The 18856-nt window shown below is 40.1% G+C and overlaps 1 protein-coding gene across 1 annotated transcript; it reads right to left on the bottom strand.

Annotated features, from left to right (window-relative positions):
• Nucleotides 1-11746: 11746 nt before the first annotated feature.
• LOC311046286 (regulator of G-protein signaling 13-like) lies at nt 11747-14693 on the bottom strand. Its single transcript, XM_084058506.1, has 5 exons — nt 14502-14693; nt 13649-13708; nt 13311-13372; nt 13009-13175; nt 11747-12267 (listed from the first exon to the last, which is right to left on the bottom strand). Exons 1-5 carry the CDS (start codon nt 14585-14587, stop codon nt 12091-12093), a joined length of 552 nt encoding a protein of 183 aa, XP_083914632.1. The 5' UTR covers nt 14588-14693; the 3' UTR covers nt 11747-12090.
• Between the last annotated feature and the right edge of the window lie 4163 nt (nt 14694-18856).

The raw sequence follows: 18856 nt of genomic DNA, 5'->3' as shown, positions 1-18856 counted from the left end.
TTTACATAAAGCATTGCTGTGTATCACACACCCCTCATGGCATTCTTTACGGTTTGATGCATTACTACAAAGCATCGGTTATCAGTTTTGCATCAGGCTGATTTAATCACGTGTTTTCTTTGTTCTCACCAGTCTACAAAGTTGAGTCGGGGTGTCAATCCAGTTTGTCTCCGCTCTACCATAGTGGTGCTCAACCAGTGTTCAACGAACCAATAGAGGCACAATTTCACATGGTCCATGGGTTCAGAAGGGGATAAAGACAGACTGATAAAGACATCAAAGAAAAGGACCCGCACACTGTCTGGAACTTGGAAAAAAAGGTTTGCTTTATCGGTACAGACAATGTCAATGTCAGACAGAATGATTGTCTGTCCTGATGAATGTCTATAACGACCGAAACGTAGAATAAAGAGCAACATTCTTTTGCAAGTTCCAGACAGTGTGGCGGTCATTTTCTTTGATGTCATTATCAGAGATCCCCTTCTGAACATAATTATGTACTTTTTGTCCTACACACCTGTCACCAACCTTTAAGGCTACTGGCTCACCGGAAACACTCTGCTACACCAGTGGGTCTAAAATTGTGGTCCAGGGACCCTCATGGTTCCTTGAGGGGGTTCTAAATGGACCCTTACGGGTGTGTAACTCTGAGAGTGCCCTTACGGGTCCATTTGGTTCACATTTGTACACTCTCAGAGTTATGGGGGTCGTGGAAATTAAAACGTCTGAGAACTACTGTGCTACACTAAATGGAACAGAGCCTTCATTAGTATCTCTTTTTGCACCTGTCACCAACCTTTGAGGTGTGCATCGGCCCTCTAAAAAACATGGTCCATGGAGAAATCTTTTAAAATGTTTAAAAATATATTTAAAAAAATACATACAATTTTAAGAAAAGGTTTCATCTAATAAGCGTAGTGTGGGGAAAAGCTTGAAATGAAATAGGGCTTGATATAGTTAGTTATGGTGTATGGTGAAAGTTATGGTGAAACACAGATCGGTGCACTTATAGGTAAAAACACGAATCGGCCTGTTATAGCGCCACCATGATAGTTCCTCGGCCTAGTGGGAATGTACGTGCAAAATTTCACAGAAACTGCACGCTGTGTTCATGATTTGAGGCATTTTGTTCAAAACGGACCAACATACATGCAAAATACATACATACATACATGCAAACTTTGGAAGCCATTTTAGCCGGACGGACAGGGTGCAAAACATGCTCTTGCCATGCCTTTCGGCCTGGCGGAAACAATAAAACAGAAATGACTGTCTTCTTACATAATAAATATCATTGGTGTGGTTTGTTTGATTGATTGATTGATGTACTTTATTTAGTAAGACATGAGAACAGTACATGGAAGTACAAATTCACAATACAATACAAGGTCTACTAAACTGGAAAGCTCATTAAGCACTAAGCTTGTTTAAGATGAGATCCCCATGCACACAAATCATGATGACATATAAGAGACAGACAGATATACACGCTACTAATGTCATACAATCAGTTTACAGGTTACTGGTATGAAAAGTGAAAAATATGTACAAAAGAAGAAAGAGAGGGGGGGGGGGGTAGGGGGGTAGGTTAGGTTAGGACATGGGGTAGGTTAGGACTTGGACAGGGGCCATTTTTGAATTGCAGCCTCCTGAAGGTGTATCTTTAGGGCAGTTTGGAAAGTGAGTAGGGTTTTACACTCCTTTACTCCTTTTGGTAGGGCGTTCCACATTTTCGATGAATAGCATGAGAACGAGTTCATTCCCTTTGTTGAGCCAAATCTGGGTTGAACATGATTTGTGGAGCTGCCTCTGGTGTTATGATCATGGACTTCATTAACATTTTGGAAGTATTTTGACAAATACAGGGTGGTCCATGAGGTCCATACCACACCACAAAATATGGTTGTGGTCTGTAATGGCAGCTTTCTATGTTACTTAATAAGATAAATTAATCCATACCACAATGTTTGTTATATGAATTGTGTCCACCACAGGTCCAGAGCTCAAACAGGGTTAAGAAGCACTGCTTTACCATATATCCACTAATAACTGTCTGCAATAGGGTGAAATGGGTAACCCCAAGACAACAGACAGACATTTCCCACCCTGATACAATTTATTTCCTGATAATAAAAAATCTGCATGACACACAGCTCAGTAAATATGTCTTTGCATTGAGCCTTTATAACCACTGTGCCTTTACCATTTAAAAAAAAAACATCAAGTCTTACCACTGATGAAATATCATAAGATTGATACATTGGTGAAATATTAAGAAATATTTTTGGAACGAGACATCCCATTTAACAGTAAGTTAACAGATGTTGAGCTATTTGACAATTAGCACAATTTGATTTATTTATGAATATTTATGTATTCTTTTTAGATGCTTTCACTATCAATTTGTTTGTGAAATACCCTCCTTTCCTCCTAGGAGGAAAGGAGGGTATTTCACAAACAAATTGATAGTGAAAGTCATTAAGCATCCTGCCTGGTACTCAGAACCCGTAGTTGAAATTCATGTGGTTTTAGACAATTAAAATGTTGAAATGGGGGATTTCCAAATATATGCTGTGCATAATGTGGATACAAATCACTTCACTGAGTTGCTTAATTGTTGTTAATGGGACAATTAGTAATCCATAATGGCCAATTGTTATGGTATAAAACAGTGCAATCTGGCACCTTTCTAGAAAGGTTTTCAAGATACTGTACGGCATGGAGAGTTATCCTGTTTATGATGAACAGTCTGATGACATCTACTGTAGCAGAGGCACTAGGAGGGGTCCTCGCACCCCCGCTTTATTTTTCTTTTCTAGTCTGGATGCATAAGAACTCTAAAATAAAGATTTTGATGTTCCCAGGAAAAGTTTTTTCCCCCAAAATGTGTTTTTTGCAATGTTTTATACCACTTTGAGACTGGCGGGATTGCTGGCAGGAACGCCAGCGAGACTGTCTTTCGGAGTCTGTGGCATTCTCAATTTTTGTAGCACAAAGGTAGAGATACCATTTGATTCTAGACAACCTCAGATTTCCAATGGGACCAACCTTGTCATGCTTGTTCCATTTGTACAGTACACTTCGGAGTTAGGACTTAACAGTGTACAAATCTGAATCTGCCCTCTCCCACTGTAAGAAGACAGCGCCACAATTTATCTTCAAATGTATTGTATGTGTATTCATTTTAAATATCCACAATATATAAAACAATATATGGATACATTTTCTTCCAATTATCACTTGAGGCATTCCAGCCAACTCTATTTTACTGCTCCTACATCCTCAGAAGCAACAGCCAAGAAAGCCTTTATGTTCAAAGCTCCTTCTGATTGGAATAACTAAACATCGGCAAATATTCGTTCCATTTCATCTTTTTATCTGTTCAAAAATATGCTGTCTTCTTATTTTGAGAGTGTATGTACATGTCTATAACTAATGAATAACTAACATTGTCATTTAACCTTTAATAATCACTTTAAATATACTGTATACTATCATGACATTTTTGACATTCATGACATTGATCTTTCTGTCGTGATTTAATGATCCATTGTTATGCTTTATGTGTTCCGTTGTTTTATGTGTTTTGTTTTGTTTTGTTGTCTTGTCTGTTTGTTATTTGTATCCTGTCATCTGTCTTGTGGTTTACTTGTTTTGTCATATTTGATATTGTTTAGTTGATTTGGTTGTTGTAATTGCTTGTTGTTGTTTGATGTTTTTTTTTTTTTTTTTTTAAATGCATGTGTGTGTGTATCATGTGCCTAGGATCCCCTCGAAAACGAGATGCTACATCTCAAGGGGTTATTCCTAATAAAGAATTTCAATAATAAAGTGTAGATTGGGGGTCCCAGAGATAGACATTTTTTATCAGATTTATTGGATTGATTCATACTAAACTGGCGGTCCTTGAAATTCTAAAGTTTCAGAACAACTTGTATAGACAACCACATGTCTCCATCAATACACATGACGTCATCAGACCTTTAAATGTCGTGTCACCTGACAGCGAGGAAGTTTCCCTAGGAGGATGTAACGCTCACAGAGGAACATGCTATTCCTCCCAGTTCTGCTTCTCGCTGAACAGGCCCCCTACACCAAACCTCTTTGACAAAAATATTGTCTTATACATTCTCCTCAGAATAGGGATGCTATAGGTTTCAAGTGATTAATGCAAAAACAAAAAGTTCCAATCACACAAAGAATTGGCGGCACCCCTGTAGCAACTCTGAGGACCCCCTGTTGCCATAGGGGACGATTAAACAAGAGTCTCCACAGTGGTGGGAAGGAACTTTACCCCTGCACCACCCGGATGCCCAAGAATGGTCTGCATTTCTATCCTTTATCCAAAGCACTTTACAATGTGTGTTGCATTCACCCATTCACACACGCACACGCACACGCACACGCACTCGCACTCGCACACGCACACGCACACGCACACGCACACGCACACTCACTCACACACTCAAACAACGACAGTGGACGCAAAAGACAAGGCACCAGCCTGCTCATCAGGAGCGGTGAGGAGTTCAGTGTCTTGTTCAAGGACGCTCTCTATAGTCATCCCTGCACCAGCCATAACAATAACACAAAATATAGCAGTTGGCCACTAGGTGGCCAAATGAAACTTTTACTGTGAGACCTACAGTATTTGTTGTTAGTTCACTGCATCTGCTACTTCCAATATGGCAGATCAAATGCTGACCCGATAATGAACAGATCTGAGCCTGGCAAATCACGTGCGAGAATTATTACTTCAATTCTGAGTTTCCTATACAGTTTCACATGCTGTGTGTAGATACTCAGGGCAGTAATTTCACAGGGGTCATGAGGGCCGTGGCTGCCGTTCTCAATTTCTGGCCTCAATTTGGCCTCATGCCCCTCAAGAAATTACAAGGCCTGTGGTTACAGTGGCCTTGATGCCCCGGCTGATTTCACCGTTTTCTCCTCTGCCGCTTTCCTGTCTTTATGGTTGTTAGACTAGTGTCTTTTGTAGAGATTGTCGATTGTTCGATTGTTATCGATCACCAAAATATGCCAAGCATTCATCCATATTGTCAAAGGAACCTCAAAACATACTCCCCTGACTCCCTATCCCATCTTCAAATGAGTCCAGACTCTGATTAGACGAGGGTTGAGCTGAGAGCCTGTATGAACCTTTGACTCAGACACACGACACATATATTGATAAATAGCAAATACCAATGAAGTATGTTGTGACATTTGTTGTTTAGTTGTTTTCACTGGTAGTTATACTACTTATTAAAAGTAAAATCTTCCATAAGCCTTAAGTTAAATTCATTATTTCTGTGGAATTCAAATAATTGTTTTATTTGATAGCCATTCTGCCCTTGCATTTGGCCAATTCTGCCCTCGACTTGGCAAAGGCACCTGGATGTACCAAACGTGTCATAGCAATGACAAAAAAACAATATGCTTAATGAATGAAGGCGTGGGTGCAATGAATGGAATGATTGCTCAACAGGAAGTAGTTGTGAGTGGGGCAGGCCAGAGGTTTCAGTATGTCATTCAAAGGTGTTTGATTTGGGCGTGATAATGTTGTGGTACGTTCAAAAGTGTATACCACCGAGCCACAAAATGATCACGCCCAAACACAAACAGATGAGATACGATTAGAATCTTTCTGGGTTCAAATGTTAAAATAGGAAAGTAATCTGGTGAGAGAAAATCCGTGGCACCAATCTGATTCAAACGGATTCATGGATGTACAGTATAACAGCAAACAGTGGTGGAAAGAGTACTCAAATGTTTTGAAAAAAAGTTCGGAATTCAAAATATACTTCAGTAAAAGTACAAAAGTATTGGTATCAAAATGTACTTAAAGTACCAAAAGTAAAAGTACTAAAATGTTTCAGATCTACAAGCTCTAATAGCCTAGGTATAAAATAGGGCTAAAGTGGTTAATGTATGTTCCATAATGTAATAATTTATATCCGCATAGTAACTAGTAACTCAAGTTTTCAAATAATTGTAGTGGAGTAAAAGTACAATATTTGCCTCTGAGATGTAGTGGAGTAGAAGTATAGACAATCGGAAATACTCCAGTAAAGTCAAAGCACCTCAAAATTGCACTCAAGTACAGTACTTGAGTAAATGTACTTAGTTACTTTACACCACTGAATATATACACAGAACAATAAAGCCATTTTAAAAGAATCTCTGCTTTATCTCAACATGCCTGGCTCCCCCGACCTCGTTGACCTCTTCCACCATCATGCCCCCCGCCCACTCCCCCAGGTGTGGTGATGACGCCAACCTCCTGGGAACCCCCCAGAACCAAGATTGCCAACCATGACATGTGACAGGGTATTTTCAGTTGCTGGCCCCACCCTGTGGAACGCACTTCCTCACCACATCAAAGAAGCCCCCCACCCTCCATGCTTCACACCTGCCCTCAAAACCCTCCTCTTCAGACTTACACTTTCCCCAGCTCACAGGGTCTGCGTGTGCGTGTGGTTGTGAAGCAAAGATTTGAGTTACAAATGTTCGCTTTAAAAAATATTTATTCAAAGATTTGCTAAAATTTTCACGATTTTCTAAAAAAATCTAAAATGAATGGGTTAAGATGATGATTTACACTCCATAGTATGGCAGTGTTGCTGGTCAAAAAGAAAAGATTGACGCAAACTAACACTAAACACGTTGCAGCAGACGTGGAACAACGGGTCCTGAGGCAGATTTGGAATGTGTGAGTGACGTGTGTTCATGATTGAGCCCCTTTATGCTCGATTTATAGGCACCACTTCATGAGGCCCGTTTAGAATTTCCCCTGGAAGCCCGCCGGGGGGGGGGGGGGGGGGGGGGGCTTCCAGGGGACCACAGCGAAAATAACTTAATAATAATAATGAACTAATTTAGCTGGGGACCTGTATATTATAGCATCACAATCAGTTAAAATAAATTTCAAAATGTGTACAATTTTGAGAATTTATGAAATATTTCAACAACACAAATCTTATATGGGGGTCCCTGGCACTAATATATCCGATGGGGATCCGCGGGCCAAATACATATTAATATGGTGGTCCTTGACATGAAAAAGTGTGAGAACCACATATATAGATGATGCAACAGGTCATTATGTCATCATGATGCCATACTTCCGTGTAGAACTGATAACAACAATTTGATCAAACTAGTATAACCACTCTAAATGAAACTGTGTCTAGGGTTTTTTTTTCTTGGGAGTTTTTCTTGGTTCAGTTGAGGATGGAAGGCCAGAGGATGTTTATTTTTCTTTTGTTAATCTCTTGTTATTCTTGCTTTTTTTCATAGGGCTTTTCCCAGAATATAGATATTGAACTTTTATTGTTTGATAGGCTCTTTATGCACAGCAGCCATATTACATTACATTACATTACATTAAAATACATACATACATACATATTGAAAAGGAATTGGTCCTCGTCCTTGTCCTTCCTTCACAGGTACTTTCCAAGTCTATTAATGTATTTTATTTTATGATACTCTCAGAGGCAGTTACTTGCAGACTTGTATTATTAAAACAAAGCATACATTGACCAATTAAGTGGGGAGCTTTGGCCCAGACGACCCCACACTATCGGCGCCTATCATACTTGTAGCTTCTATCTGCTGTACAACATTTTCATATACAGTCCTTTCACTTGTAACAGACTATTTCTATATTGTCGGCATTGCTACTCGTAACAAATCTGAGTATTTCTTCCACCACTGATTATAAGCTGTATCTGGTGTGCTGCTTCACTGCTGGTAAATGTCCAAATCATACTATTGGAATGAGTGTGCGTTTGAAAGCAACACAATATTTTCTCTTGTAACCCTGCTTGGAAAAACCCATACATATTCACTTATGTAAATGTAGAGTAGACTTCACTGTAATGCTCAAATGTGTTCAGTTTTATAGCTTCAAAGAGCAGAAACATTGAGGCAGGGTTGCTATGGGGACACGGTTGCCTCTACAGTACAAGTGGGAAGTGAAAACAAGATCTTTTTTTTTGTTTGTTTGTTTTGTTTTATGTGGACAACATTTTCCTCACTGGTGTGTTTGTTCTGCTTTGGAATAGTTTACCTTCCTCTGAAATGACGTTCATGACAGAGCTTACTCTCATGTGACCCAGAAAAACCCCAAATGGCAATCCAGTCCACAACACTGTAAAATCCTCACTGTTAATCAACCTATTTCAACCTGGCATCCCTATTTTGGGCTTAGGGCACCAAAACGGCCTTCTTAGATTCGAACCCGGGTCTTCCTCGTGGAAAGCCAACACCTTAACCACTAAGCCAAAGGGATATCAGGCTGAGTGAACCATTCCGTTAGACTCACCCCCCTTTTGACCTCCTCCATCTATCTATACCAGTGGTTCTCAAACTTTTTCATGTCAAGGACCCCCTAAATGATATGTATTTGGCTGCGGACCCCATCTCAAATATCTTGTTCCAGGGACCCCCCAGAAGCAAATATTTGAGTTAAAAATGTTCGCCTAAAAATATATGTATATTCAAAAGTTTGCACAAATGTTCAAGATTTTTCAAAAATAGCACCCGAAGTATAAAAGGTTAAAATTATTGTGATGCTATATTAACACATTTTGCTGGGGACCCCCTGGAACCCCCCCCCCCACATGGACCCCTGGGGGTCCCCGGACTCCACTTTGAGAACCAATGACCTATACCTACCTACCTACCTACATTCAGCATAGAGGTTGAATTTCACGCGGTCACGAATCAACACATTCTCTCGTCATTCGTTGACAGTTTGCTGATGCGTTGCATCAACAGGCACAGACTGTGTGACACAAGCGCGCACACATCCTGTCCTGTTCTGACGACGGTCGTCCTCTTTGACTCAACCACCGCAGCTATATGAGAGGGTCATGGTGCGTCTGTCTTCCTGCCTATTATCATTGGGCGATCTGGTTACTAATACACGGTGTCATGCAAAAAAAGGAAATTGTGGCAATTTGTTGCTTAGCCATGCACAGTGGTGGAAAGTACTCCACTACGTTCATTTGAAAACTTTAGTTACTAGTTACTTTGTAGATTTTGATTATTATTACAAAACATGCATTAACCACTTCAGACCTATGTACATTTCGGCCATTTGGAAATAGCCGATCTACAAGCTCACAATGCGTAGCATTGTGAGCTTGTAGATCTGCTATTTTCAAATGATTTGTACACATTTGAAAACTTGAAATGGGATATTTTGCATAATGAGTACTTTACTTTTGGTACTTTAAGTACATTTTGATGCCAATACCTTTGTACTAAATTTTGAACACCAGACGTAGTATTGATGCTTTTACTTAAGTAAAACATGAGTACTTTTTCCACCACTGATAGCCATGCACTTAAAAAAAAAGAAAGAAATCAAAAGCAGCTTGTGCGAATGAAACCGCAACCTTCTTAACCCTGCTGATACCAGCAGAAAAAAATGAATTTAGAGCAGTGCAATGCTGGGTTTATTCTGCATGGTATTTGTCCCTCCCTGTCAGCACTGACTGTCATCGTGCAAGGTCAGGGTTAAGACTTAATCCTGCACAGCTGGGATATTATGCCAGAGTTGTCAGTACAGCCTACAGTTTTGCCAGAGTTACTGCCTACAGCCCACAGTTTTCAACAAAAACACTGTCCATTGTCAACTGCTGATTGCTAACTCAGCGTCTTAGTATGTATACACACACACAGTAAAGTCTAATGTTAATTTAAGTTTGAAGAGTGTACAAAGGGAACCCTAAGAGTCCATTTGGTTCCACTTGTACACTCTTTGGAGTTAATGGACAACGTTGTTTTTTTTTACAACCAAGCTTTATGTTTTAGCTTGTAATTAAAGTAAATAAAAGATGAGTGTTAATTCTTTTTAATTTACTGCTTTCTATAGCTTTAGCAATTTTCGCGATCTTTTTTTACAGTGGGCGGGGGCATTCGGGCAGGTGGCTAAATATGTATTTCTTTACACAATAAAAAAGGTCCCGTGGTCTTTGATTGCCAGGTGTGAGTTATTGGGGGCTAGAAGAGCTACTGTAAATAATAATAAAGACATCGCCGGGTTATTGTGTAAAAAAATACATATTTAGCCACACTTGTGCTGGAATGAAGGAGGAGGGTATTGGGATTGATTTGTGTGTTCATGGATAATATATGAATGATGTGAAATTGTACAAAAAAGAAAAGGGAAAAGCTCAATACAGACTTTGGAAATAAAATAACACACAGTTTAGGCATATCAATTCATTAATTTCACGCTTTATACAGAATTGAAACATATTAAATATGTACAAATGTACAACTTTTACACATGGCAGTTTTGTTTACTTTCTCCATGAAGTTCTTCTCTCAAATGTAGCTTACAACAACTGTTATACACATTCAAATTGTTTAAATATTATAGTCAGAGTGACACAATCTCAAAAGTCTGAGATGTATTTGTCTCAGAGTTATGGGGGTCCTTGAAATTAAAAGGTTTGAGAACCACTGTGCTACACAAAATGGAACAGAGCCTTCATTAGTATCATTGGTAACACCTAAGAAGGAAGTAAGGAAGAGGCCCAATTTCCTTCCGATATGGTTGCTGTGCATATAGAGCCTATTCCTCATCTGAATATAGTTTCATTTGGCACATGTTATTTTGCAAGTAGTTGCAACCACTAAAGCGAAACCATCTAGACCCAGTCGAGCAAACGTGTAGGTGTACATACTTGTATAATATTAGTTAGGATGATGATGATTAATAGACAAGTTGTACAGATTGTGACAGATGAACCTGTTAAAAAGCCTTGCAGCAGAACAAAGCAAGTTCTAACTTCTTATTTTTGTGGCGTAACGTGCATGAGATTGATGTGCCAGCCCGGCAGCCCCGTCTTAAAACCAGAACTCACACCCACAAGCCAAGAGCTGCTTCCTCCTTTCGTACTTGACAACAAACTCTCAATAAATGCGTCCAAGTTTATTTCCTGTTGCGGTGTTTGTGAATATCAATAGCTGACAGGACATAAACTTGGACGCAAGCCGTTCCCTGAAGCAATTTCAGACAAGGTCTATTTGTGCCTTTTGGGGACGGCACCCATCATAGTCTTTTGAGTTGAGCATGCATGCCAGCTTCCTTGTTTCTTAAAACCAGACATGATCAGGAGGGGAAAACAAAAGGACCAATAGGCTGAGCCTTTGTATCGAATGAGATCGGGGCGGAGAGCAAACTGTGGTTTGGCAACAGAAATAATGTGGCATGAAAAAATTGCACTTTCTCCTATGAAGGCCGGTACTAGCTGGCTCCTGCCTGCACTGAATTATCTTTTGAGACTTCTGGTGAGCCCTTTTTTTTTATTAAGTTTTGGGGCTTTTCCTTTTTAGCCTCAACTTAATCAATCTACTGCGCAGAGAAGCAGAAGCTGTTTGTGCACTTTCGCTGCAATGAACTGGTTCTTCTGAACGAATCGATCATGAACGACCCCATCACTACACCAGAGCCAGCTATACTGAGAGCCATTACCGCGACAGTCCCCGGGAATAGGCTCTATGCACAGCAACCATATTGGATGGAAATTGGGCCTCTTCCTTACTTCCTTCACAGGTGTTACCAATGATACTAATGAATGCTCTGTTCCATTTCGTGTAGCACAGTGGTTCTCAAACCTTTTAATTTCTAGGACCCCCATAACTCTAAGAGTGTAGAACTGGAACCAAATGGACCCGTAAGGGTCCATTTGGTTCCATTTCTACACTCTCAGAGTTACACACCCGCAAGGGGCCATTTGGAACCCCCTCAAGTGTTTCCAGTGAGCCAACATGCACAATGTCAGCACAGACTCTGTTTGACCAGAATGGAACAGAGCCTTAATTAGTATCATTGGTAACACCTGTGAAGGGAGCAAGAAGAGGCCCATCATTTCTTTCCAATATGGCTACTGTGCATAGAGCCTATAGTCAAACAGAAGTTCATCAGCAGTGTTCCCATGGAAGAGCTAACATCCACAGTCCTTTCACTTGATTCTTATAAAGCCGCTAACCCATGTCGTGTGTTTAGAAGTCCCGGGCGTCACGAGCGGCTTCCATTTACAGTCTCATGGCGTTTCCTTCTTAAACATCTCCCTATGTGTCCTGCTGGGAGCCCAGTAAAGTCCTGTACATGTCGGACCTGAGGAAGCGCGGGTACGAGTCCCTCTCCATCAGGCTGTAGACGATCCTCTGGGCGTCGAGGAAACACTCCTCGGTGGGCGACTTCACGTTCCGCCTGGTCAGCTCCCTGGTCTTCTGGTCGATGTTGATCTGGGTGAAACGGGAGACACAGGAGGACGAGGTGTCACTGCATGAGCGTATTGAATAAGTGGTGTTGTGTGTACAGGTATTAAAGGAGACACACCATGAATTTAAAAAAAATATTTGATATTTAATATCATATGGTGTATGTCCCTCAAACCATTTTCAAAAGGTTTGAGCCTAAATCAACACTCAGATATACTCATCCCAAGTCAATTCTCTCAGGCTTATAAAGCACTTTCCAGCTGCAATACCAAAACGTCCTGTTGGGCAGAGGGGGGGCTACTGAGCAATTCTGTCTGTCAAAATACATGGAGAGAAAGTTTCGTGATGTAAGCAAACTTGCCATTTCTGAGATGGCCTGTTCAGACACGCCCATTCTGAAAATCTCTGAAATGAGAATGAATGACTGAATGTTAAAAAAAAAATATTTTTTGGGGTACAAGAGACACTGGGGAGCCCAAAAAATACCAAAAAAATAAAAAAAAGTGAAATTCATGGTGTGTCTCCTTTAATATACTTTTGAGGGATACCGATAAGCACTATGGTTTAGGGGTTAGGATTAGGTTTAGAATTATGGTTGGGGGTAGAGTTAAGGTTGTGGTTGAGGTTTGGGTAAGGTTTAGCTATCCTAAAACGTGTGTGTGTGTGTGTGTGTGTGTGTGTGTGTGTGTGTGTGTGTGTGTGTGTGTGTGTGTGTGTGTGCAGACAGAGAGAGATAGAGAGACTGCAATATAAACCTATACACACCTCTCTCGGAGCCCCAGCTTGAATGTAGCGCTTGAAGACCTTCTTGGCTCTGGAGGACATCCTGAATGAGGACTTGATCTTCTTGTAGTCCTCACACACCAGCCAGAACTCCATGTTCTCATCGCTGAACTCCGACTTCAAGAAGGTCTGAAATGTCACCGTGCCATCTAAAACGAAGAAGAACAGCGATTTAACCCGCTGTTGAAAAGGAACGCCGCGGCTGCACGCGAATTGTATTCGTATACAACCGGTTGAAACAAAGTCATTCAAGTGTTCTTGACACAATGTTATCGATGGCTTACATTTGGAGGCTAGAAGTCTCTCCAGAGAATGGGACCACTGGGTCATCTCTGTGAAACTGAGCCTGTAAAAGAAGCGACATTCGTTTTTAGATTAAGATTATGAAAATGACTAGATCCGTGGTTCTCAAAGTGTTTCCTTCATGGGGTTTCCGAATGCACCCGTACAGGTCGTTATATAACTCTGAGAGAGTGTGCAGTAAGGGTCCATTTGGTTCCATCTCTCAGAGTTACGAGGGTCCTTGAAATTAAAACGTTTGAGAACCATTGGACTGGTAGTTAATTAAGTACATTTCACACAGGAATTCTAGACCCTTGAAATGGTCTATGCGTCTACTCACCCTTCAGTCTTTGAGGCCTCGGACGATCGGCACTGCAAACGATATCTGAGGTTGCATCCCCTGCAAACACAAACAAATGAAGCTCACTTCACCGCTACTGAGGCTCTCACACGCTGCTTGCTATAACCACATGAACCCTATTCTGGGGGGGGGGGGGGGGGGGGCGAACATTAAACCAGAATAGCAGATCTACAAGCTTGTAGAAAGGTTATTTCTGGCGAAGAGGGAAAAAAGGAGAGGGCTAGTAGTATGGACCCTGGGGTACTTGGGTCAACTAAGTATTAAGTCAGGGGTGGGCAACTTTGATGGTGGAGAGTGCCACTATATTTCCACACTCACTCCAGAGGGCCAAAATATTGTATACTATCGAGCAGACACCTCTGTATTTTTCGTAAATTAATGCTGTACTTCGCCAGTCTTTGTCACACAAAAGTAGCAAAAATAGCCACTCTACAAGCTCAAAACACGTTCAGTGGTGTGAGCTTTTTTAGCTATTTTTTTAAGTGGAATCCTGAAAAGTAACATTTTCATTTAATTTCAAATGCATTTAGTTATATTTATGTTAGCTTTATGAACTTAAATACAAATACATTGGACATAAAAAAGACAATATCATTTTAATACTAGTCATTAAGCTACTAATATAGACAGAAGTAATTAAAGTAAGTCATGTTTGCATGTTTGGAATTGTTACAGCTGAAATCAATAATATATCAGCGTTCCAATATTAACCTGCGGGCTGCATTAAGTGAAGGTGGGGGCCGCATGTGGCCCCCGGGGCCGCCAGTTGCCCATGTATGGATTAAGTGGCTAATGTTAACAGTTATGTTGTCAGATAAAGTTGATGACTTACTTGGGCTTTCTTGTTATGCTGTCCTTGGTGGTGTCCATATTGAGTTCCTGAAGCTGCCTGGGCGCTGATGAAGCTAACATAGGCATGGTGAGGGCATGGGCTGCAAGGGCGTACGCACTGTATGCTGGGGGGTGTGTGTGTGTGTGTGTGTGTGTGTGTATGTGAGATGAGTGATGTTCAGCTTCCGCTGTGCGTCTGCCTGTCTGATAAGCCTCCGCCAGCTACTAGTGGCATATATAGCTGTAGCAGGAACACCAGCCACCAAGTGGTGTAAAGTAACAAAGTACATTTACTTAAGTACTGTACTTAAGTACAATTTTGAGATACTTTTACTTCTACTCCATCTCGGAAGGCAAATGTTGTACTTTTACTCCGCTACAATTATTTGAAAACTTAAGTTACTAGTTACTTTGCAAATATGAATTATTACATGATAAAACATACATTAACCACTTTAGCCTTCATTTATACATAGGCTATTTGAAAATAGCCGATCTACGAGCTCACAACGCATCGCATCGCGATGCGTTGTGAGCTTGTAGATCTGCTATTTTCAAACATTTGAGTACTTTTACTTTTGGTACTTTAAGCACATTTTGATACCAATACTTTTGAACTTTCACTCGAGTCAATTTTGAATTCTGGACTTTCACTTGTAACAGAATACTTCTACATTGCAGCATTGATACTTTTATTTTAAGTAAAACATTTGAGTACTTTTTCCGCCACTGACAGCCATGCAGCCACACCATGAGGCGGTTAAGTATAGCGTCAGCACACCGTTCTGTGCTAACCACAGAAAATAGAGGAAGTTGAGTGGATGACGCTGAAGCCGGCTCAGACCGGCGCGGGCCGCATGCTATCTGTTCGAGTATTGTTCTGAAAGCCTTGCACCAGGTCATCACTTAGGCCCCGGCTGGGATGCAAATGGCCCGGTGGAAAATTCAACAAGAGATAGGCAAATGCCTTACCGTCCTTGGTGGTGGCATAGGCTCAAGAGTGTGGTTAGGCATGTTCAAGGCCAGTGGTTCTCAACCAGTGGTCCGGTGACCACCAGTGGTCCTTGAGGGGGGTACCAGGGGGTCCCCGGCAAAATGAGTTAACATAGCGTCACAATCATTTTAACCACTTCGCTTTGGCTATTCAAAAATAGCAGATCTACAAGCTCATGGCGCGGCACCAATTTTGCTTGTGACAGTGTGTTTCTACCTTGTGGTATTAATACTTTTTTACTTAAGTACAAAATGTGAGTACCTCTTCCAACACTGCTTCCCTTCAATGGCGGGGGAATTTCAGCACAGTCATGCGATTTGGTGGAACCTTTGAACAATATTGGTGTCATCATCAATGTCTAACTCTTAGTTAGTAGGAGAAACCCCTTTAGACGTGACAGGCTGATTCTGAAGAAAATACCACGTTCAGTTTGCAGTGGTGGGAAAAGTATACTAGGCCTATTATGTTTCACTTAAAGGACGACTTCACCACTTTTCAACATATCTTCATATAATAGGTCCTCACTAATGCTCATGATAAAATGGTACAATTTTTTCCTAATCAGTCTGTGTTGCAATGCAATAATAGATCCCATGTTCTTGCCTTAATAAAACTCCGAATTGAAAAATTGTAATCTTTTTGGAGAAAAAAAAATCCTGCCTTACGATGATGTCACTGGTAGACGGGTTTCTGGACTGTCCACAGCCCTCCTATGAGACACAGACCAAGTAGAAAAAAATGGTATCATTTTATCATGAGTATTAGTGAGGACCCATTATATGAAGATATGTTGAAAAGTGGTGAAGTCGTCCTTTAAGTAAAAGTATCAATACTGCAATGTAGAAGCTCTGTTACAAGTAAAAGTCCTGAATTCAACATTTACTTCAGTAAAAGTACAAAACGTTGTAAAATGTACCAACAGTAAAAGTACTAAAATGTTTGAAAATAGCAGATCTACAAGCTCACAACGCGTCGCGATGCGGCGCGTTGTGAGCTTGTAGATCGGCTATTTTCAAATAGCCTAGATATAAAATATGGCTAAAGTGCTTAATGTATGTTTTATAATGTCATTATTTATATCTGCAAAGTAACTAAAGTTTTCAAATAATTGCAGTGGAATAATCTTGAATCTTCATGTTGTTGTTGTTGCATACTGATGACGATAGTGATGCAAGCCTCTGTCACCACATTCATCAGCAGCTGTTTTGTGACGATGACGTTTCATAGTAATTGCTAAGTTTGTGCACATACTGTCCAGCACACCGTGTGGCCTGATGTGCTGATATACCGGCACAGGCACATTTACATTTGAATGAATTTGCATGCCGAGAAAGGCCTCGTCGTGCCTGAGAGTATACGAATGTACCAAACACTCAGGACTGCACCGCTGGTAGAGGTCAATGTTATTCAGAGATGCCATTTGAACTCATCATTATACAGTAGAATAGAACCGAACAGAACTGAGTGCCAACAATGTCCTCCTTGTGCTGCATGTAGCCAATACATTTTAATGTTGTTTTATGCTTTTGCTTTTTGCTTTATTGTTAAATTAGTTGTAATTGTATTCTTGCTCTGTAAAGCTCTTTGAGCTGCATTTCATGTCATGAAAGGTGCTATACAAATAAAGTTTAATATTATTATTATTAATACACATTTTGATTTAAACCATTAAGACTGGGAAAGCATGTGTCATTTTTTTTATTTTAACCACTTTAACCATTATGTTATACTAGGGCTATTCAAAAAAAGCAGAAAATATAGAGGACATATAAAATATTAAAATATAAAAAAATAAAAAAATAATCTCAAAATATGTTGTTCCAGAGATCCCCAGAAGCAAAGATTTGAATTACAAACGTTAAAAAAATATGTATATATTCAAAGATTTTCACACATTTTCACATTTTTTTCAAAAAATAGCAGTTCTACAAGCTCATAGCGCGGCACTCGGTGCCGCGCTATGAGCTTGTATATCTGCTATTTTTGAATAGCCCAAAGAAATCTTAAAAATGACACACAGCTGCGTTCCCGGTCTAAATGGATTAATGGGTCAAAGTGGTGTTGTTATAACTACTTTCCTCCATTGCTTCATCGGGCACTATTTTGTCTGCATGTGTAGACTCTGCGTTCAAATTCTCCTAAATGGAACCGTTTACTGTATCTGCTTTCCTGTAGACAGTGCACTTGTTTATCAGGTGTCAGCAAGCGAGCAAAGTGTGTCACTTCCATCCACACTGTTTGTATGAACAGGAAGTGGAGAGCAGTGGCGTAAAGTAACTAAGTATGTAGGCCTACTCGAGTACTGTACTTAAGTACAATTTTGAGGCATTTCTTACCTTACTGGAGTATTTCCAATTTTCTGTACTTTTTCTTCTACTCCACTACATCTCAGAGGCAAATAATGTACTTTTACTCCACTGCAATTATTTGAAAACTTTAGTTACTAGTTACTTTGTAGATTTGGATTATTATTACAAAACATACATTAACCACTTCAGCCCCTATATACATTTCGGCCATTTGAAAATAGCCAATCTGTAGATCTGCTATTTTCATGCATTTGAAAACTTGTGAATGCATAATGAGTACTTTTTACTTTTGGTACTTTTTAAGTACATTCTGATGCTAATACTTTTGTTCTTTTACTCAAGCGCATTTTGAATTCCGGACTTTCACTTGTAACGAGTATTTTTGTATCGCAGTATTGATACATTTACTTAAGTCAAAAATTGGAGCACTTTTTCCAACACTGACAGGAAGTGGAGAGCGAGACAGGCACTCACTCCTATTGGCTGTTGAGAGCACTGGAACTAGGTGATAGGTTATTATTTTAGAACATATCGTCGCCGTGGCCCAAACCTTGTATCTCCATGTTTATTTATTCTTTATTGTTTTGTCCTAAATGTATGGCCTACTTTGTCACACTACAGCGTCAGGCAAAAGTAGCCTATAGCAAAGATTCGCCGATCGACAAGCGCACAATGCATTGCATCGCGACGCATTGTGCGCTTATATATCTAATATTTGTGGGTGTTTTTTTGTATAAGTACATAGAATAAGAGGAAGTGAAAGTGGTTAAGTCCGTCTGTGGGTGTTACATATATATATTGAACCACTGAAAATATTAACAAGAGCTTGTTGACTAAAATGCATGGATGGATCCATCAGATCACAGACTTTTTCTTTCTTTTTTTTTTTTTACATTTTCCGGAAAAGATTTGGACAGTGGCGGAAAAAGTACTCACATTCTTTACTTGAGTTAAAGTATCAATACTGCAATATAGAAATACACTGTTACAAGTAAAAGTCCAGAATTCAAAATTTACTTGAGTAAAAGTACAAAAGCATTGGCACCAAATGTA

This window comes from Gymnoscopelus microlampas (genome assembly GCF_963454915.1).
Source record: "Gymnoscopelus microlampas genome assembly, chromosome: 5".
In the NCBI taxonomy this organism is placed as follows: domain Eukaryota; kingdom Metazoa; phylum Chordata; class Actinopteri; order Myctophiformes; family Myctophidae; genus Gymnoscopelus; species Gymnoscopelus microlampas.
The sequence above is the reverse complement of the archived record's forward strand: the minus strand, read 5'-3'. Positions and strand labels throughout refer to the sequence as shown.

Coding starts and splice junctions, on each gene's coding strand:
- LOC311046286 (XM_084058506.1), bottom strand. CDS start 14,587: ATGCCTATGTTAGCTTCATCAGCGCCCAGGCAGCTTCAGGAACTCAAT. Junction 13,373..13,648: donor GAGGCCTCAAAGACTGAAGG/GTGAGTAGACGC, acceptor CTTCTTTTACAG/GCTCAGTTTCACAGAGATGA. Junction 13,176..13,310: donor GAGACTTCTAGCCTCCAAAT/GTAAGCCATCGA, acceptor TCTTCGTTTTAG/ATGGCACGGTGACATTTCAG.